We start from the raw sequence: 22,195 nt of genomic DNA on the forward strand, positions 1-22,195 counted from the left end.
AACACAGAAAGGAGTGTTTTCTGGTTGTTTTGTTTTTATACTTGGAAATCTAAAGAGTCTACTGAAAGGCTATAAAAGCTTACGCTAGTTGCAGCTGATTATAAAACCCTACTGGTTTCAGTAACATAAATTGCAGGTTATTCCAATATTAATGTGGATTAACGCTAATGTAGCAGAAATCAGAATTTGATCCTGTGTGTTCTGATAACGTAATTCAACTAATTTGTTGTTTCCTGGCTTTTTAGTTCAACCTTTGACAGCATCCAGTAAAATCCTCAAGAGTATGCTTGGTGCAGACTTGCATATAATGGTAACTATAAAGCCCGTATTTTCTTTTTTATAAGTCTGTAACAAGTTTCTTTTTTTTTTTTTTTTTTCTGCTAAAAAAAACCCCCAAACTATAAATTATAAAAATACTTCCAGGAATTTGTCTGATGTGTCTATGCCAAGGCCTGAGGATAAAGTCTAACTCTCTCCATCACAAATACTTTCTATCCAGATTTTAGCCCCTCTATATATTCTGTAGGAATTTTGCTTAATAGGAATCTGAGAAGGAAAACTGCTGCACTATTTTTTAATTTGGAATCCTCTGAGAAGATACTTTAAGTATTTTTGTTGATTGACTGGTAGGTAAACTATCATCACAGAGAAATGTAAGCCTTGGGTTTTATCACAAGTATATTTTAACATTTCTTACTGCTTTTTCGATCAAGTTAAGCTTGCTTTGTTTTTTGTCTTTCTTCAGACTATTTCACTGAAATGGCAGTACATCATCTTTGGTTCATGATTGTGTAGCTGGACTTTGGAGCTGACTCAGAATAAATTAGATTTTTTTTTTTTTTTTTTTTTAATCCTCAGGGAAGATTCCCTTGCCTTCCTAATATTATTTAGTATCTGGCTGTAAATAAGGCTATGACCACAATCACCTGTGACTGCATATCAGAGAAGGTGATAAACTAGACTAGGAAGATGGTAATGATTTTGAAGACCAGTGGCATATGTTTAGTTCCTTAGACCAGACTAATACCAGGAAAGAAAAATTGTAAGCATTGTGTTTTCACTCACCCCTTTATTTGCAAGTTACTGTCTAAAAATGGTACCTTTCATAGTGTGTTAAATTAATAAATTTGTAGGAAATCTTTTAGGTACATAATTGGGCTACTTTTGAGGGCAGTTATACTGAAGATGGGCAATACCACAATAAAAAGATAACTAAGAGTTCTAGTTTGTTTTTTTTTTCATACAAAATAGTCTTTTAAAGTCTCAGCATAAATATTTGTAAGATACCAAAATGTGCTTAACCTATATGGAAAATGCTTATTCTGTACAATATTAAAACCAAACAAAACCAAAACTAAGAAACCACTCCACAAATCTGCTAGCATGATATTCCTTGGGTAGGAAAAGCAGTAAGAAACGTACAATCGGTGTGTGTCAGAGCATTAGTTTTATGCATCTTATGGTGGAGCTGAAGGGAGGGAAGAGAGGATGTTTTGGAGAAGACAGGAGAATTTTGGGTGGGCACAAATTCCACAGCTGATAATTTGTAGTATGACAGGGTCTGTTTGGCAATTCTGCGGATAACGATAGACAGGGTGAGTCTTACTGCCCTTACAGTGAAAAACATGAACGTGACCAGCTGTAGCTGGGTCTGGGATTGTTTGGGGTTTTTTTCCCTCTCCCCCAGTAAGGACATTTCTTCAGTATGAGTTCTGAAGCCCGTATAAAGGTTAAATTGACCTCTGTGGATATGCATATACCAAATTGTTTTCACTAAATAGAGTTTGAATAACACCTTTCAGTTAAACCAGTAGAACTTTAAGTTTAGACCAGACGTTGGTTAATGAAGGGGTTTTTTTTTTTTTTTGGTGCTAAATAAAAGACTTGAAGAAAGGAACTTACACAAAACAACTTGATGCTTTTCTTTATCCTCTACCATCCTCCCCACCTCCAAATATAAAAAGGAATGTGTCTGTATGTTATACTGTGGTTCAGAAATTTCTCCTCTACTCGTTAATTCTATATTTGCATGTGTATGTGTTCCTGGGTATTTGCTTCAATGGTTCACTAAAAATAAAAGTCAGTGCCACCTAAAAATTATTTTGAGCTTTAAATTTAGAGTGCACAAGAGGCATGTGTTTAGGCATAATTATGTACAATCTCCTTGAACTTTCTGAAACTGCAATGTCAAAAAATAGACTGAATGGGGAAAAAAGGGTACTTTTTCAGAAATTAAATTACTGAGCTTTTTTCTCAGTATAGTCTACCATGTACTGAAAAGAACAGGGAAGTGCATGGTCATGAGACTGATGTATGACTGATAAACTATTCTGTAGTGGTGCCTCCATAATGTGCCTCCATTTTCAGATAATGGCTTAAAATGTGTGTGTCTTGGAAAGCCTTTATGTATATTCAGATGATGTCTTGTCAAAAAAAAAAAGTAGTTTAATATCCACACTATGAATCTGGTTAAGAAACTCAACATGTCTACCCCTAAGTACTGTATTCTTAAGCCTTAAAATGTCTGTACCATTGTGAGTTGCTGTGTGGAGAAATGGCAAAAATTATTTATGTTTTATTTTTTCAAAGGAAAGTGGGAAAGAGAAATAGCGTAGTGCCATATTCTACTGCAGAACAGTAAATCTAATCAGGCCTGCTGGGCCCACTTTTATCATCTAAAATAGATTTGAAAAGGGCAGCAGAGGTTCCAACTATGAATTCTGACCATGCTTCAGAAGCTGGTATTACATATATATAAAACAAACAAATCATGAGTTACTGCCAGGCAGTAGTTTGGCACTGAAGAATATTTTGAAGAATAACTTTGAATGTCTGTTTGAAAGAATATGTGATCAGGTAAATACGAAGTATCTTGAAGTCTTAGAGGAATGGAATTAGCAGTTTCATGTTGTATGGTGTAGTTCAGCGAGAAGCTAGCTTATGAAGCAGCTGTGAGAACAGCAAAAAGCCTCTTCTGGTTCAGGAATTTAAGTATTTTTTCAATAAATTTTTTTTCACGGACATACTGTGACCATGCTGTGATGAAGAAACTCAGGGAGCAGATACAAAGACAGGAGCCCTTCTTCTCCCTCTGTTTCTATCTGCTTCCTCCTGAGAGGAAACTGATGGTATCCCATTGTTCAGCATCAGAAAATATTAATTACTTCTCTCACTTCCCTGCAGCATGCGTTTTTTTTTTTTTTACCTGTGCATGCATAATCAAGTAGTACTGTGCCAGGCAGTTGGTATTAATTCGGGTTTCAAATTTCACGTAGTCCATCTCTTAGTGTTTGCTATGTCAGGCTGAGGGAGGGAGGTGCCCTTAGGGTTAATGTTAAGGCCAGATTCTTTCAGTATATGAGGACACACTTAGAGCTAAAGAGGCTTATACTATGGAGAAAGATACAGTTCAAAGCCTTTATAGTTAGCTTTTGAAATATTTATGTTCTGGGTGGAAAAGATTTTTCAGGCCATCTTGTAACCAAAATGTTTTGAACCTTTAGTTGCTTAAAGTTTTCAAAGCTCTTTTAGTCAATAAGAAAATCAATACATACAGCGTACTTCAGTGTAGTTAAGGCAGTGCCCAGCAGCGTTCAGTGTTACATCTAACTGCTGCTACAGCTTCCTTCTTCTGAATAACACTGTGCATCTTCAACCGCAAAGGTATGAAGTCTAGCAGTCGGCAGCTGATGGGGTGCTGACTCGTAGCCTGCTGGTGGAAGAAGTCAAACCACAGCAGATGGAAAGGTTCATGAAAATAAACAAGGAACAAGTTACCTCGCTTAGATGTATTTTTTTTTCCATTGCAGTCTGCAAATTTATGTTGCTTATTTTAAAAGATCGATTCCTTTAAAAGGCATTGCACAGCTTTGAAAATCTTAGAAAAATCTTTATACTGTGGTACAAGGCCATAACCTTTCTGTGGGATTTTGTTGTTTGCTTTCTGAAGTGTATTTTTTTGTTGATTTCTCTGTGTCTTCATTTTTGGTGCCAATCCCAGTCATGTGAGAGTATAGTTACAGTTGTCATGCATCTTTCACTTCTGCTTATATCTAATTCAGGAAAGTTTCATCCAAGGAATTTTTGAGTAAAACAACACTTTCAGTCTTGTTACTTGTAGTTCCTCTTTGTTCTGGTACTAAACTGAAGTTTGACTGTACAATTACTGCTATAGGACAGTAAAAGTCCGAAATCTATAAATAGTATTATAATTTGTTTGTGAGGCTCTGTACTAACTATATATTTGGCGAATAGCTTTCACTAGCAGTTACATGGGATAGGAGTATTATATTAAAAATATATATCTTCTTTAGTGTTTGAGCTGAGTTTGATTCATTCAAGTATTTCTGTACACTTAGAAAAGGACCATACTAATGGCAGAAATAAACTAGGCAGTAGTTTACTAGAACTTTATTTCCCTTTTGTGATGTTTCATTTTCCTTTAATTTAAAATGTTATTTGAACCTAGGTGTTTTCCTTCAATCTGTTTGGCACGCATAGTCCTATTTTCAGAGCCTGATCAGCAACTCAGGATGCTATATATCACTTAGGTAGCTGTTACTCAGTATTTCCCTTCCGAAAACAGATGAGTTGTTAGCTGTTCCTTACAGATTCACCTAAGAAAATTTGTTCTTAAGAGAAACTGAAAGCTGCAACTTGAAACACAGGATGCACAGAATTTGATCCCCTGCAGGTGTCCCTAGTTCATATACAATATAGAGATTTTTTTTTTAATAAGTGGCATGGGTAAAACTGTACTGCCTGCTGGAATTGTAAATAAATTCCACTTTCACAACTGTTTAGAAGGAATGAATTTTAATACAGAACATAGATATAAGACATATATCTATATGTCTTATGTATAATTGCTACCAGAAGTCTACCAGAATGGCAAATAGTCACTTTGCTATAATTAAACATTTAAATGAATGAGTTTTCATGTACTTAGGCTTATTACTTTCTTAAGACATCTTTGTGTATGAGACAGTACCCTGTCAATACAGACTACATGTATATTGTAGTCTGTGGGTAAGTATGAGAATTGTCCAAAGTATGACAAGCTCTACGTACCTGCATTCTGACCATGCACCTTTTTAGTAGATAGCATGTAAGTAGTTTAGAGAGACTTTTAGTAGTCTCAGCTGCTGTATGTTCTGGGGATCTGAAGCTGTTTGTACTCAAAAAAAGTAGTCTCTGGCTATATTTTAACGTTTGTTGTCTACACAAGCAACATATAATCTTGAAAGCATCCTTAGCATGACTCGTTAAGATCCACGGTAAAAATACTCTAGGGTGCTTTCCTATTGCTATTTATTAAAAAGGAATAAATTAAAACTATTCTAAAATGATCTTGAGGAAAAACAACAAAGAACCTCCAAGCAGAGACTTGCCAGTCCATCACTGCCTATCTGTTTTATGTGAGAGAGAGCTGGTCAATGGCTTCCTGTGTGCACGTTTGGGAGTTCTCAATTTTCTTTAAAATATGTTCTATACTTCAGATGCTGATGTTCATTTTCAGCATATGGGGACCATTAGCAGTATTGAAGCTGGACATATGGCTTAACGTGTTAAATCACTTTAGAACGTCGCATCTGTTTTTTTACCCTGGTGTTAACACCTGGATCAGTTTAGCACTAGTGCAGAAGTTTAGGACGTATAGCTGTAAATTTTAAAAACATCTGGGATATTTTTTGTGTGTATACATGTATATGTGCATGTGTGAACTAATGGATCTCTGGCATTTTCGCATTTGATGAAAAAAATCTTACTAAATTGTGCTCAAGGTGTGTACCAACCTAGGCAAATAAGCGGTTTATGGCAGGAGGCAGAAGGATTCTTCTGAGTGGGTTATAAATTATGATTTTGACTTTACAGCTTTTGTCTTTCTTCAAACTTCAATTTTTGAAGAATTGATAGCTGACTCTGATTCCTTTTTTCCCTGCTCTCAAACCCATCCATTTATTGTACACTGAATAAGATATCCTACTCTCCCGGGATGTGTGAAATGGGCAGGCATTAAAAATTGAAGAAAGCAAGTTCCCTGACTGAGTCTGCAAACCTTATCTGAGGCTGCTTGAAAGTAAAAATGCCAATTGTGTTGGAGCTTTGAAAAATTACTTTCCCTGGTGACCCGCTGCCTTTTAGTGAGAGCAGAGTTTACGGCTCTGTTTAAGAGTGATGAGTGCAGTTAGAGAGTTTCTCTTGTTATGCCCATTAGCAAGATTGGACTAATCTGCGGGACGTAACCTGGAGGTAAACTGTGAGTGAAGGAGAAGACAAGGCTAATAAGGCATTTTGTAGTTTCCTTTATCCCAGAGCCTTTCCCAGAGCCAGCAATTAATATTATTTTCTATCTGCGGAGAGCCCGGGTGGCTGCCAGAGTGGGAGGCTTTATAAAGGACACGTCAGCGCTACCTGCCAGGCCGTGAAGAGGGTCTGCTTTCAAAATTGCCATTGAAATTGGTGACTAAGCATCGATACTGCAGCAGAGTTAACAGCTTGTGAATTTAGTAATTAAAGAAAAACAGGGCCTTGCCCCAGCCAGGAGTGGGGCAGCCCCAGCCCCAAGCATGAGGCAGCTCCCTGGGGCTGAGGCCAGGCCAGGACATGGGTGTGCGGGTGGGCCCACCTTGGCAGGGCCCATGGCCGGGCAGGGTAGGGCTGTGGGGAGCTGGAGACCGGCCCTGCTGCCCTGTCGCTGGGGCAGGGCCCCGGCGGGCTGACATGGGGACCTGGGCCGTGGGGTGAAGCCGGCGAAGAGCGGTCAGGGCTGTGGAGGCTTGTTAGTGCTGTTAGGGTCCGGCCATGAGCAATTTAGTACCACTTATTTTCATTCTTTTCTTTTATTAGATACAAGGCTTGTATTTCTCTCCCCTTCACTGAGGTAAACATTTCATTTCATGTTTTTCTTGACAGTGCTGTTAGACAGCCAGGCTGGGTGTGCAGATGGGCACAGCTTTGGCTGGTTTGGGGCCCCTGGGCTGTTTCTGTCTGACCTGCCATAATGATGTCCAGGGTGTTGTCCCTTGTGTTACTGAGACCTTGTTCACTTTTGGGGGCAAAATGACACAGAGCTGCCTGGCTCTGTTATCTCAGGTACACATATTCCTGCATCCTCCTGTGCAGTTGGCCAAGTGTGTTTTTTATTACATTTTATAATGTGAAACAGGGCAGTTGTTGAACGTTAACAAGCAGCCTATGTGAGGCTTGCTTCTTTGCTGTAGAACATCTAGCTTCACTCTTGTATTAGACTTTTCTAATATCACAAAGCATTAGCCAGATTTTTTTTTTCTTCTACTTTCAAATATTAAACAAAAAATAACTGTATGGAAAGAACTTTTAACTTTATTTCAAATTTTGACTCATAGAGAATTAAACATTTGACCTGACTGGACCACTTAGTAAGCTGGAACTGGCAGCCTCTGTGTTTTTGCTGAATCTGTTCCCTTTATGTGGATGAGAAACTAGGAGTATTTCAGACTCGTCTGCTGAATTCAGTACCCAAATGTGGAGTGATCAATACTGTATCTTCAGGGCTTCCTGTCGATTTTTTTTTTTTTTTGGTAGACTGTTTTTGTTTTTTCATATGAGCAAGACTGAACAGGAAAGGATCAGAGTTGCATCAAGGTTGTTATTAAGGCTGTAAACAAAATTTGACTGAATTAATGCCTTCAGAATGTACAACAGATTTTTCTGTGATTTGGATAAAAGTAGTTTACTTCTGGTGGAAAATAGTCCAATAGGAGTATGGGCTGCATGAAAAATATGGTCTTTTTTTTCTTAACAAGTGTAGCAGTATAGTGTGGAGTTGTTTTATACATGTATACGCATAGCTGCAGTTCTGTTTTTTGTTTGTTTGGTTGTTTTTTTTTAAAGTGGTTGCATGGCTTCAAGTATTGGAAATGGTCACATTTGCAAAAGATATAATAAAAGCTACCATTTCCTGAGAAGAACCTGTGCACCATCTAGACTCTTTGTAACAGAATGCTCTGCCTCAGGGGAGGGCAATTGTACTGGCAATATTAGTGTCACTTATTTTCTCAGTATTTCCCCAAGAAAAAAACACTTTTGCAGTTCAAGGATTCAACTCTAAATCCTGACATCTGATAGCCATTCTTAATGTTTGAGAGTCTGTAGTCTGACATATTGTATTTTTCTCAGAGGAAGCACTCTTTCTAGGCTAACACCTGCTTTTATTCTTGCTGAATTCCTAGTTTTCTGACAGTGGTTCTGAGAGTGATACTACAAACTGAAATCACAAACAGAGGAATTAGGTTTCAGGAGAGGACTACGCTGAAGGACAAGATAAATAATGTGAAAGATAAATAATGTGAAAACAAAGATTTTGTTTTCTTCCAGTGTTCTTTTGTGACTGGACTGAAATGAGAAAAATGTGTGTGGGGTTGGGAAAACAAATACAAGCAACCTGATCCACTGCATAAGCAGAAGTCAAAATGAAAATTTTCAAGTATTCTAGAAAGCGTCCTCAGATCTTTAAAGGATTTAAGCTGACCTCTCCATAACCTCCGTATACTGAGAGACAAAAGGACATGCCGGTAGGAAGCATGCCTGAGAGCATTACAGCAGTGCGCTCCAGACAATGGAAATGCTGAGCTGCGCGGTATTCAGAGTATTTGCATGGAGATTCTGTGGCATAGTATATCAGCGTTTGAGCATTTTTCTTTACCGAACAAGACAGCATTCCTGAAACTAATACCATAGAAAAATGAGATTTGAATACAGGTTCGAAGGGAGTTGTTTTATTGGGCGCAAGAATGCGAGGGGAGTCTTGGAGTATGACTAGTACTTTTCAAATATGGGCCTGAATTTCACACTGTTTATTTTTCTTCCTTATCTGAATTGAAAAATTGTTAATTATGGGAGGATATTTATTGGAAAGGCAGAAAGAGGGAATGAGTAAAGAATTAGATATAAATAATCTCTCTTGTTTAATATTTTTAATAGAAGAGTCTTGAGCTGGCTGGATTTTTAATTACTCTGGTAAAATAAATGCTAAATGAGTTAAGCTCAGTAGTCGCAACAATGCATCTTTAAAGAATGGCTTAAATACAACTTTGATTATGAAGGCAAGTAGCTAATTAAATTCTAGTCATCTTTTTGCACTAAGCAGGTCTCGCACCTTCTCCCACAGCATAAATTTTAAATGCAAATGATCGGATTTGTACAAACATTATAGGGGACAGATTTTTACAGTATCGAATTAGACATGGAGACTGCTAATGGCTGGCACCATAAATGCTGAAAGCTGCAGCTTTTTTTTTTTTTTTTCCAATCAAGCTAACACAGACTTGAATTCATAAACTAATACAACCTAAAAATGATTCTTCCTCAATTGTAAATAGAAGAAATTTAAAGAGGAGGTATGTTTTCATCAGTAAAATATTCTACTGTGTACCTTCAGCAAGGTGTTAGCAGAAAATGTTACCAGTCGAAATATGTATGAGACAGTTGAGATGCTGTATGGGAGTGCCCCATACAGCATCAGAGATTTGCATGCTCCTACCAACTTCTGTATTTATTGTTCATCCATGTCAGATTCATTCCAACATCTAAATTAAAATTTCAGTCTAAAAGGCCGGTTGGGGTTTTAGTTCTGAATTACTGGAGGATCTGTTGTTTCAACAATAATGTTTGTCAGTTTTTCATATTTCTTTTATGTTTTAATTATAACTCATCAAATCTTCACCGATTACTCCTGGGTTAGATGCAGAAGAATGTCACTGAAGAGTGTTTTAATTTAGTGGAAGCAGCATAACATCTGTTTCTAATGTTTTAAAAGCCAATTTATATGGAAATTTTGCTTTATCGGGAAGTCAATAGATACTTAGTTTTCTAACACCTCCTGTAAAAATTCAAAACTTGAATTAAAGCAGCACCAAAGCAATGCTATTGTTTCTTGTGGTAGCAGAGTGATTGTATTTTTACAGCCTTTCATTTGTACCCTTTTCCTTCTGTTGAAATGAAGTTTTTCTTTGCCTTTTGTAGTCGCGCTATCAAGACAAACCAGGACCTTCTACCCGAGACGCCATGGACCCATATCTTCTACAATGACTTTTGGGGGACACTACTCACTCACAGTGGGAGCCACAAGTCCTACAGACCTCTTTGCACCCTCTCCTTCCGCATTAACCATGCCATTGGAGGGATGGACCCATGGGGCTACCACCTTGTAAATGTCCTGTTACATGCTGCAGTCACAGGCCTTTTCACAAACTTCTCCAGGATCCTGTTTGGGGATGGGTACTGGACCTTGATAGCAGGCCTGCTGTTTGCTTCTCATCCAATCCACACGGAAGCAGTAGCGGGGATCGTAGGGAGGGCAGACATTGGAGCCTGCCTCTTCTTTCTACTTTCCCTGATGTGTTACGTGAAGCACTGCTCTACCAGAGGTTCTTCACCGAGTACTTGGGGCTGGATCTTGGGAGCGGGGCTGTGTGCAGGATGCAGCATGCTGTGGAAGGAGCAAGGAGTGACTGTTCTGGCCATTTCAGCAGTGTACGATATCTTTGTATTTCATCGGCTGAAAATGCATCAGATCATTCCTGCTTTATATAAGGTGAGTCTCCTTTTCTTTCCCATAAGCTGTTTGTAAGGCACCAGTTGCAGGTGCTAAATGAGTTTTCAAGTACACAATAATTCTTAGTAGTTTAGTCAACTCTCAAAAATAAACACAAATGTCTAATGCTGAAAAAACATTTAAAGCGGTTTAGTATGGTGGTTTTACATTTTGTTTAAACAATGTGTTATTATCCATTGCTATTACTTGACGCTGGGGATGTATTTTTTTTTTCAATTACTTTCCTTGCTCCCAGCACCTCCCTTCTCATTCTGTTTACTGTCAAGTACTAGATATCTGACTGCCTTTTTCAAAGAATTCATTCATGCTCTTATCCTCTTGTATCTTGCAAACTCAGCTTAGTTTGATGAAGCGTGCAAGTGCGGCAGCTGATATCATCTACAGACTCCCTGGGGCAAAGGTAGAGCTCTTATTGTTCTAGTTGAAGAGATGCATAGGACCTGGGTGCATGCCTGTGGCTTTTTTTTTTTTTTTTTTCTTTCTTCCCCTCCCTTTAGTGGGAGCTATGACTCAAATGTATTATTGCTGTAACAAAATAAATATTTCTGATTGTTCAACTTCTTGCCCAGGAACAAAAAAATAAAACTAGCAAACAAACAAGCCCACCAAAACCACGTGTATTTCAGTGGTATCCAGAAACCCCAGCTATAATCAAGACTTATTTAAATCAGTTGGCGTATAAATGAGTAAGCTGAGTGTATATAATTTTATTTTCAGTGAAAAGGCTTTCTTGCAGAAAATACCAACTTAACAAAGGAGAATGTTTCATAGGGATGTGTGTTGTCACATTTTTCAGTGAGATTTAACCAAGAAAAGCAATAAAACAAAATAAGGCTTTGCAGTCTCAAACACCATGATATTAAAACTGTGATTTCTCACTCAAATTGAAAATAAATTGTAAATTTTCATAAAGAAGTGATGATTTCTGCTTCTAGAGTATAGAATACATAGTTGTAGTATACAAGTAAAATAGTCGAATCAAAAAACCAAGTAGTCTCTGGTAGTTCCCTCATAAACTTCTGTGACATGTTGATTTAGTTACATGCCTTTCTCTGACAAAGCTGAAAAGACCTGTTGAATGCCAGAGTCCAAATGCTGTATGTTAATTGTACACTTAATGCTAATCGGAAACCAACAATAAACTAATTAAGTTTTTTGGAAAAAAAGTGCATCTGTAACAGCAGGTTTTACTCTGAAAGATACAGGATGAGATCTTATGAAGTGATTCAAGGAGTCTGGTTCATAACTCAAATGTTACCCTGTCCTACAGAATTTAACAGTGCGTAAAACCATTTGTATAGCACACGTGAAATTCTGAACACCTTGTGCATGGCTTCACAGCCTCTCCTCATTGCAGCCTGCGGTGACCAAGATACGGTCATGGAGCTAGGAAGTTTTTTCTTTAATCACAGAAAGTCATTGCTCAAAACCAAAACTTTTGCAGACATTTCTGATGGGGAAAAGCTTTTTCTTCCCTTTTCCCCCTTTTCTGCTTCAGGGCCAAGGTAAAATTGGTCTAGAAGAGACCTAAGTGACACAGGTGAAATGCAGGCAAGGCCTCTTTTCAGATATCAAGATCTACATTTGGACACTGGACTTGTGCGTTTTCTTTTCACTCTGCATCAGACTTGTTGTCTTGGACAGCAAACTTGTGTCAATGCCTCCATTTTTTCAATATATAAAGATCGAAAGAATAGTTCTGTGCTTTGCAGATTACGGACCTTTATGGAGATTGAATTTTAGCTGGAGGGAATTTTATAGGGAGGGAGTACAGTGAACAGCAATATGAATATTTTGCTTAATCTGCCAGAAATGTATTTCCCAGTTCACTGAATTAGTAGGCTACCTTTTCCTTGTATATCTGTTCAGGTTGAGCACTGCTGACCAGGTTTTATCTCAATACTAGAGAAGCCTCTCTTCATTGATAGTGATGAGGAGCTCAGCTAGGACCTTCAGCTATAAAATATCTTCAGTAAAACTTGTTTTTTTACTTAAGTTTTACAAAAATAATTCACAAATTACATAGATTTTTGTAAGACCATATCGTTCTTACGTATCTTCATTGACCTAGCCCTCTATGAGAAGTGTTTCTTTTTGAGTACCTCTCTGTATACTCTTTTGTACTGCAACTTTGCATGGACTCTACCTTTAGTATAGCAGTTTCGAGTTCCCAAGCACTTTGTGGGAAGTGAAGGAGTGAAATACAAGCCTTTTGTAAAGATAATCACTGTAAATTCAAAATACATAAATAAAGACAGGTATCTTAAAGAGGAACAAAGGTAGCACCTTAAAAGCAAATTAAAACAAATGCTTCAGTCTTCTGGAGAGCTTGACACTGTATCATAGAAACATTTCAGGGCAATAAAAACATTATTATTTACCTAAAAAAGATAATGAAAATAATTATTCTGATGCATTGCCTTCTTTTCAGTCAGTATTTTCTGAAGCACTTTCTTACTGTGTTTGCATTTCCTTTGGTCTTTGAGTTTCACCCTTTCACATAAAATACTCTTTAGAGAATGTTCAAGTTAGTGAGACTGTCTGTGGCCTGCTCCATCCAAAAACTGGAAATTGTTTTTGGAGAATAGTATTTAGTTGATATTGATGGATAATTTGAGAATGGCCAATGCACTTGGTGTTGAGAAATTTAAGTTTTGATTGTAGCATGTCTGACCAATGTTTGACAAGTCCTGAGTATGAAGGCAAGTTAGATGCTATACTGTTGATTTGAAATTACTGTTTAGATTTATTTTCAAATAATTTCAAGATGATTATGCTGTAAGATTGACATTTTAATGTGATAACCTGGGTCTTCTGAAATCATTAGTAAGAACAGAGTTAAGTTTTCCTACTAAAAGGTTTGGTTTTAACTTGGTTCTGTGTGTTTATACATAAAATGATAAAACCACTTTTTTTTTTGTGTATGTGTGTTTTTCTTTTAAGTTTTGTATTTAAAATAATCAAAATAAACCCCCAAAGTATGTAGCCAACAGTTTAATTTTTACATTATGCAGAATTAAAGCACAGACTCAAGCAAAAATGAAAAAAGCTTTCAACTCTGCATTTCTTTGGGATCATTTGGGTGCTGGCTTTTTCTTACTGCTGTTTTGGCCTTACATGAATTGTGTCCCTAGTAAGAACTGACAAATTATTTCTTCCTAGAGCAAGCTGTAAAATTTCCTTAAGCAAACAAAATCAGTTTGGATTAAGGTGTTTTGTTTTTTTTTTTTTGTTTGTTTTCTATAATGTTGTTGCCTGCACTTTTTCTTCCTTGGAAAGGCATTCATGCATTGAAAATTGCGTGAGACCAAAGTAGCCATCTACAGATGAGTCATCCTGTGTTACCCAGCTGGCTTAAGCATTAAAGAAACTGGAGTACGGTTTAAACAAAACAAAAAACACCTCCCATTAAAAAAAACCCCAGCTCATCAGAGGACTCTATTAGAATATCTGGGTAATTTGAAAGAACTGTGTCCATTTACCTGTTTGGAATTTGTGCTTTGTGCTTTCCCAGTGTGACCATTGGGGGAGGGCAACTGGTGGAGAAAGGGAGGAAAAAAAGACCTCATAAAGGGCAGTCCGGAAAAAAATTACGGTATTTGTAGTGCATAGGAGGGGGGAAGTGAAGAATGGAACCAAGGAAGAAAGGAAAATAATTTTAAGAGATGGTTAGCTTAAATCTGAGCTAAATAAGTAAGCAGTAATGGTATGAAACTGAATGCAGAATAAACACCGTGCCACTGTAGCTTTGTAATGGAATGGTAGAAAGGAGCTACCGCTTTCAGTTTACCTAGCCTTAAGCTAAACCCTGTCCAGCTGAGCTGACACAACTGTTTCCTAGCCTGTGCCGCAAACTGGAACTGAGCGGGATTGCAGGGGAAAAAAATAACCCTTAAAAAAAACTTCCCAAATATCCCAGATACATCTCTGGGAGTTATTTTAAACCTGAATCAATTCAGTTATATCCAGTCCTCATCATTGCCGTACAGGCAGCTATAATGGCAAATACTGAGAGGAAAGCTGAGGTGAGAGGGCAGAAACAAGGAGCAGAGAGCAAGGGATTTGGGGCAGTGGGTGGTTAAGGACCTGGGCGAGTTGGCTTCTATAAACCTGTTCAGAATATACCACTGGGGAAACTGAGACATGATTAATTGTTTTTAAAGAGTAGTAAAACCACTGATCTTCTTCAAGATGGTCAGTGAAGGATGATCTGGTAAAAGCAGCTTTAAAAATGCTCCATCTAGGTAGGAGATGGCATTGGGGTGACAAGCCTGTTTTATTCCATTTTATTCTTATATTTGGACCGAGTGTCCAATAAATACAAAATGGTGGCTACTACGTAAGACCAGTAGCTGTTTACTGGGCTCACATCTGCTATCGTGTGAGTCTTGGTTTGTCACATCAAGGACATGACAGCATCCCAGTGTGATCTGAGTAGACTGGCAGGGCTTCTGAGTAAGGCAGCTGCAGAGCAGGACCACCAGCAGAGCAGATGAATATTACCCCTTATTTAGAAGCTATTCTTAATGCACTTTAAAAACCTATATCGTAACTACTTATTAAACTACCCAGCTCTTTTCCCTGTCATCTGTGTATTGGTTATTCAGTAGAACTTGGCTGCTGATTTTTTTCCTTTTGCCAAGTCTTGTATTCCTGTCTGCCTGTGATGCTCTCGCTCTGTCTGGCAAAGTCGCTCAGTGTGGACCACGTTTCATTTGGTTAGCTCTATTTTGTTCTGTCTGACTGGCTTTCGAAGCGCACACTGACAAGAATGTATTCTCTGTCTTTTAAGTCATCAGATTTTGATGGAAGTGTATTTATTGCGGTCATAAGTGAGTTGTCCTAAATGAGAGCAATTCAAAAAAAAAAAAAAAAGTGGTGCTCTACTGGGGCAAAGCATTCATTACAGAAGAAAGTTAGACTTTTGTTTTCAGCGTTTTGGACCTGGAGCCATTTCCAGTGTAAGTTGCGTAGCAGGTATACAGATTGAGTTGTCATGTATCATATGTATCAGATTGTACCTGTCAGCAGATAGGCTTGCACATGTTAAACCACCGAAAATGTAGGGTGTAGGAGGGGGAAACCTGAATATGAGAGAGAGCTGTGATAAGTTCATAATTATAGAAAATATGCGAATTCAGAGGCCTAATTCTTTTGTACTTGTGATCTCCAGCCTGAGAGCAGAACCATTAATCAACATTGCAGTACACAGTCTTCTGTCCAATTAGTAGTACAAAGCTGATATAAGCCCTACTGTGCTACCCTTTTTAATTTTTTTTTTTTTTTTAAGTGGGAATAGAGCTGGACAACATTAGCAGTTGAAAAAGATGGGACAAGTGCATTTAAAGCTCATTTTTAATATAATGATAATGATAAAATATTTATTGCTCTGTGGTTTGTGTGTACAAACTACCTTACAGAAATAACTAAAGCAGATGTACGTTCCACTAACGTTTCACCGCTACAGCATGGTAAACGTTTTACCAGATTGACCTATTGTTAGTATAGGGGGTTTGTTATGCTAAAATAAGGAAAACTCTCTTTTCCCATCACTTCTTTGATTAAAATTCTGCTCCACCACCCCCCCCGGAGGTCTGTCTCGTATGTGGAATTAGTTATTGGTATCTATAGCTTAACGTGAACTGCAAATTGGATTGCAGAATGCATTATCTAACCTTCTGTGCTATTACAACAGTACTGGTTTTGTAGAAAGCAATTTTCTTGGAGGCCTATATTCTATTTAAGGTAATGATGTAAACCTAGGGCCTCCGTGGATGACATAGTCAACCACCAAACCAAGTTTTATAAAACACTGCTTTCTTTTATGGTCTTGAAACAGCCTTAGTTGTGGGTGATGTGTATGATTCCTGCTCAAAATAGGACTTGCTGGGTATTAGATAAAGCTACTGATTTTTGAGAGCACTCTAAACTTTAAACAAGCCACTTTCTGCATTCTTTACTCTTTGAAGTCGCTACTTTTAGAACTATCGTGCTTTGGAAAGCAATTTCAAAATAAAATGCTGCTCTTGATTTAAAGTTGCAGTTCTGTCCTCTTCTGAGGAGCTGTAAAGCCTTAGCAATGCAGTAGTTGGTCTTGCTGGGTTTTCACCACTTCTCCATCTACAAGTTCTGCCATTTTGCAGCAGTGTTTTATCACTGTTTAAAATCTAGCTTGATGGTTTACATTCTGCTTATTTTCTACAATCTAAGGAATTTTATTATGCTTGAACTTACCCACAGGCCTGGATATTTTGGCAGAACTGATTGGTAACCTGTTACTTTCTAAGTTATTTCTCTCAAACACTTGCATGGGTATGGTCCAGCCTTACTCCTGCATCTCTGCAATGCCGTGTTTAGACTGTTAGCGCAGCAGCCGCTCCCTTGCAGGACAGACTTCATACTTGGACTCAGATATTTAGTAAACATACGTTTTCCTTGAGACTATTTTTGTCCAAGTTAAAAATAATAAATAACTTACAGCCTCAAAGCATGACCTGACCTCTCACAGGTTCATTTTGTGTAACAGCAGCTGCATATTCATGTGCACTAAGCTGTTAAATGTTGCATTTGTGTGCCGTGTAACCTTTTGCATTTCAGGAGCCCAGGAAAAGATTGAGAGCTGCATCGCCAGCTGGGACCCTGTTTGTTCCCTAGCTGTGATCTCTCATTCTGCGGTGGTCAGCTGGGAGTTAATTCTTCTGGCAGCTTTAAGCCGGTACAAAATTGTGGAAATGCTGAGACGAATGTGCCTGCACATACATTGCTTATATTTGCGATGAGCCAGCCCCATGCTTTTCTCTTCACTCTGCTGGATGGCAGCAGCATGAGGCCTGTATGGTCTTGACCAGCACTCCCCCTCCCCACAGCAGATATTTCCTAGACAAAGGATGCTTTTTGCAATTTACCTCTTTCTTGACAGTTTCAAGTAGCTAATACTGCTGTTTCCTGTGGTTCTCACAGCTCCTTGCTGCTTTTCCTTTTGATCTTGAAATAAGAAAAGCAAGATTGGCCTCCACTATCTTTCTTCTCCGAGATATTGATCTCCTGCAGGTCCCTGTGATGTCGGTGGAGTGGTACTGAATTGGATATCAATATGTATAAATAGCTGTTGTTTCCTGAAAATATTTTCATGGGGTGATTTGTACTATTGAAATAGATCACATGTGACAGAAATAAAGCAGCCCTAAGGCAAATTTAGCAAATGCTGTACTTTTTAAGAAATGAAGAATTGTAAGATGTCTTGCCAAAGTCACTGGCTTAAAATTGATTATATTTTAATATTAAATCTGTAACGACTTTATTGGCATTGCTACTAAATTCTGCATTACTTTTGGCTACTCATTTGAAGTCTACAATAATATTTTGGAGACTATATTTGAGAATTCCTCTCTGCAAAGGTGGAAAAGAGTTCTTTAATAAAAGAGTAAGTAAATTAAAAAAAAAAAAGATAAGCACCTTTTCATATTTACAGAGACTGAAAACATGAAGAACCTTCAGTTTAACAGAGAGGTTAGTTTGCTCGAGAAAGGTTGTCGCTCTCTTCAGTCTTGCATAAGATTTACACTGCATGGTACATGCGAAGTATGCTGTGTTCTTCCAGTCTCCCCCTGGCTTAAAAGGGATCTCTTTTGAGGCACAGGGTAAAAAACCTTCCAGGGGCTTTACACAGTTGGTGTTAGCACTTATTTTTAATTCTGAGGTTACATACCAATTACTAACATCAAGAACAGTATGCCTTTTTCATGGTCCTGTTTAATTACAGGGTATTAGTGGGCTTGCTACTTCCCGGTTTACAAAACCTGTGCAAATAATATCTATCTGACAATGTTACTCTCCTAGCTTTCAATGTTTTCAAAATATTTAATAGATCAAATGAAAGCATCAAACTTACCATAGCATGTAACAACTGTGTTTCTGAACATTAGGAATATTTGCAGGTGGCTTTTTTCCTTCATCTTAGTGAGTACTTTACCTCCTTAATTAAAGAAGCTTTGTAAAACTGATTTTTTCTAACAGCTGGGAATTTTCCTGTTTAAAATACCAGTATTAAAAAACACTTAAATTTCATACTTTTTTAGTAGGGATGGTCAAAGTATTAAGTATTTTATGCTGAGATAAGGGGACTTAGGTACTTGTGAACTTTGAGGGATAAGAAGTATTTGCAGCTTTGGCTGATCTTCAATTTTCTGTTTGTTCACGAGCTGGAAAACCATGTCCCTTTTCCCTCTAGCTCTGCTTCTCCCATGAGTCAGTTGTCTGGCTACTGGCCACAAAATCGGAAAAATAACATACAGTGCTAAAGCTAAGTGGTGTCTTAATGAGTTAAGCATCTCCTGGTGCAATTTCTTTCTTGTAGATTTGCTTCAGGAGTTATGCTTTTCTACTTAAACCTGTTTTGTTGTTTTGGTTAAATTGCATCCGTTCATGATTGTATTCGTGAAGTATGTATCCCTTGTGTTTGTTAAATGCTAGACAGAAAGTATATACCTACACCTTGCATATAGATATTCAGTCACGAGTACTTTACATTAGCCTCCTAATGTCATATTTAGGCACCTAAATGCCCTGTGCTGAAACTTTGTAGATCCTAAGTGAACCCATTGTACTCGGTCAGTCACAGCTAAATAGCAAGCTAGACTGTCTGCTCCCAGTGGTCAGGGCATGTGCTGATAGTGTCAGAAGAGGAAAACCTGTAAGTATGTCCTTAACCAGTATCAAATAGATTAGGGAGCAGGTGCAGCTTCTGGATGCTCAGAGTTCTGACTCCCAGCAGTGCGTTACAGCACCTTCAGGAAAGATAACACTGTTGAGAGTATGTGAAGATCAGGCTCCTGATTATTTGAGCCTCTTAACTCTAGTCACGTAAGTTTCAGAACAGTAGCGCTTGGAAAGCATTCCCTGAGTCTATTTGGTAGAACCATATTGTCAGACACTTGTCTTCCTAGAGTCCTGCCCAAGAGAGATCCATTCATACATGAGCATGAGCTCTGATCCCAGACCTGGGAGAACATGTTCTGAAAGAACAGGAACATACGCAAACCCTGAGCCATGAGGGAGACTTTTCTCTTAATATTAGGTTTAATTTTTAATTTCCTGACTTATGCTCATTTTTATTTCAGTCGTAATGATTTAATTATTACGAGCACACTTTTTCCAAGCTGAGTGATTCAGAACGTTAACCTATGTAGACAGTTAAAATATTAAGAAGCGGGAAAATACAAACGTATGAGATTTACAGCCAGTTGTGATAGAAGGCAGCAAACATTTTCTGGCATATTTAGTGGAGGAACTGAATGATATTTTGTACATATGCCTGTATTTCTTTTTCCAGCTGCAACGTATGGGAAGGGAAGGAACCCAGGCTTGCAATCCTGTAGCTGACTTTATGTGTCAGTTGTTAGGAGGTAAATTTCTAGCCTCACTGAGCTTGAATGTCTCTTCGAGAAGAGAAGAATCCCTTGATGCTGCAGATAGTCCACATTGGGAGGAGGAGAGAAACAAAATATTTTTTTGTTCCTAAGTTTCTAGGAAACTAATTGAAAATGCAGTGAGGAAATTATGTTAAAATTATCCAGAAGCTTTCAGGGGAAGGGAGGGAGAATTTGTGTACTTTGTGCTCTTAAATGCCGGGTAGAACATATGTACCTTTTTATGATGAGTATTGGACATGTGCACAGATTACTTCTAAAGCTGTGGATTTGATTGGGTTGTGCAAAAGTCAGAACTTCTGTGACATTTAATGACCAAATCTTGTTTTTCTCCTTGATAATAAAATATGGAAATAAATTCCCATAGCAACGAAGTCTTTAAAGTGAGTGTAGGGGCATATTGAGTTAATAAAGGCAATGAGAGCGCAGAGGAAAAGAGAGGGTAGAATTGTGTTGAGTCTCTGTAAATTCTTTCTCTCCCAGAAAACTTTGGGAGTTATGGATAAATTTTTTGCATGTTTTAGTCTGGATGTTTTAAAAGTATCGTGAGCAGCTAATACTGCTGTAGAGCACAATGAAGCTTGCATCAAGAGCAATGTTTATTTAGTAGGGATTGTGAGATTGCGGTTTATTTTTAAAGTATACATTTATTGTAGTTCTATCTCTTGAAGACTTTTCTCCTTAAAAGACATTATTAGAAGTGGCAAAACACCACCACAAAATAGCTCTCATGAGTTTTAAAATAGAGGCAATGCCAATTTTTTAAACGTAATTCTTGCTTCTTTGGACTACTTTATATATAGCATTTTTGGCTTCTTGTAATTTGAAATCTGTGGAAAGTCAGCATGAGCAATTTTGTAGAGTGATTTTTTTGTTGGTGTTGCTTTTTTTTTTTTTTTTTGTTTGTTTTGTTTAAACCATTATATATTTTTACGTCTTCTGACCTAAGCTGTTAACCAAGAACTTGAGTTGTTGTGGGTAATTCTGGTTAAGAATATGGACTAAAAAATACCTCGTTCCATGATTATGCAATCCTATTTACTTACAAAGAAAATCTCACGTATAGTTTCTTAAAGAACAAAACATCTCAAACTATCTTTATCTCAATTCTAAGTCCTTTTTCAGCTAGCATTGCAGAGCTCTATCTTGCATCTTATTAAGGGGGAAGTTACCTGCATGTTGTATATTTTTACCTTGTTTTCTTTGCACCTTCTCTGATCTCTTACTGATTCAGATACATACATATTTCTCACATGGGAGGGAAAAATAAACCCAAAACCAAAAAACAAATAGAAAACTCCCCAAGCAAGCTAAACAAACAAAAAAAAAAACCCCATCCAAACACAATCAAAAAACCCAAACAAAAAAATATTCCAAACAAAATAATAAGAAGAAAGAACCTCAAAACAAACGAACAAAACCTCAAAACAAAACAAAAAAAAACCCACCCACCTCACTTTCTCTCCATGCAGCTCTGTTCTGGTAGGCCAGGTTAGATGGGGCTTTGAGTGACCTTGTCTAGTGGAAGGTGTCCCTACCCAAGGCAGGGAAGTTGGAACCAGATGGTCTTTAAGGTCCCTTCCAACCCAAACCATTCTATGATTCCCTAATCTTACCTTGGAAGAGGAAATCAATCCATTATTTCAGTCAACTTCTATAAAAGATCTTTGTGGTAAGAAACTCCAAAATCAGAAGAAAGTGTTAATAACTGGGAGGTAAACATTAACTTTGGGAAGTTTTAGTTTGCTTCCTCTTTTCCAAATCTATAAAGTAAATCTTTTCTGGATAATCCTGAGGCTTGAAAAGGAGGAAGAAAAGATCCTTACATGCTGAAAATTGTGCTTCTTTTCTGATGTTAGGATACTGTAAAACAAAAGTGTGAGCTGGCTACAGTTGTGGCAGATTACTTGATTTCTAAACGGTTCCACTTTTTACGTGCAGTTACACTTTAGGTATTATATGTAACTCAAATTAAAAAAAAAAGGCAATTCATCTGTATTCATATTTTAATTATTGTTTTGGTAGCTCTGTGTTGATGTATGTGAAGATGTCTAGTTTCTTCATGCAACTTAAAAAACCCACGCCTCTTCTAAATCCATCAGTTTTCAGTCTAGAAAATAATTTTCACTCCATTGTAGACCATGATATACATGGTGCTATATTAGCTCTA

At 37.7% G+C, this 22,195-nt stretch overlaps 1 protein-coding gene across 1 annotated transcript in view; it reads left to right on the plus strand.

Annotated features, from left to right (window-relative positions):
- TMTC2 (transmembrane O-mannosyltransferase targeting cadherins 2) overlaps nucleotides 1–22,195 on the plus strand; it is a 257,441-nt gene that overhangs the window by 93,351 nt on the left and 141,895 nt on the right. Inside the window, exon 2 of the mRNA XM_086749874.1 lies at nucleotides 10,006–10,576. Coding sequence (XP_086606000.1) covers nucleotides 10,006–10,576 — 571 coding nt within the window. The remainder of the gene's footprint in view (nucleotides 1–10,005; nucleotides 10,577–22,195) is intronic.

Source organism: Chlamydotis macqueenii, chromosome 1 (assembly GCF_036417535.1).
Source record: "Chlamydotis macqueenii isolate bChlMac1 chromosome 1, bChlMac1.mat, whole genome shotgun sequence".
NCBI lineage: Eukaryota > Metazoa > Chordata > Aves > Otidiformes > Otididae > Chlamydotis > Chlamydotis macqueenii.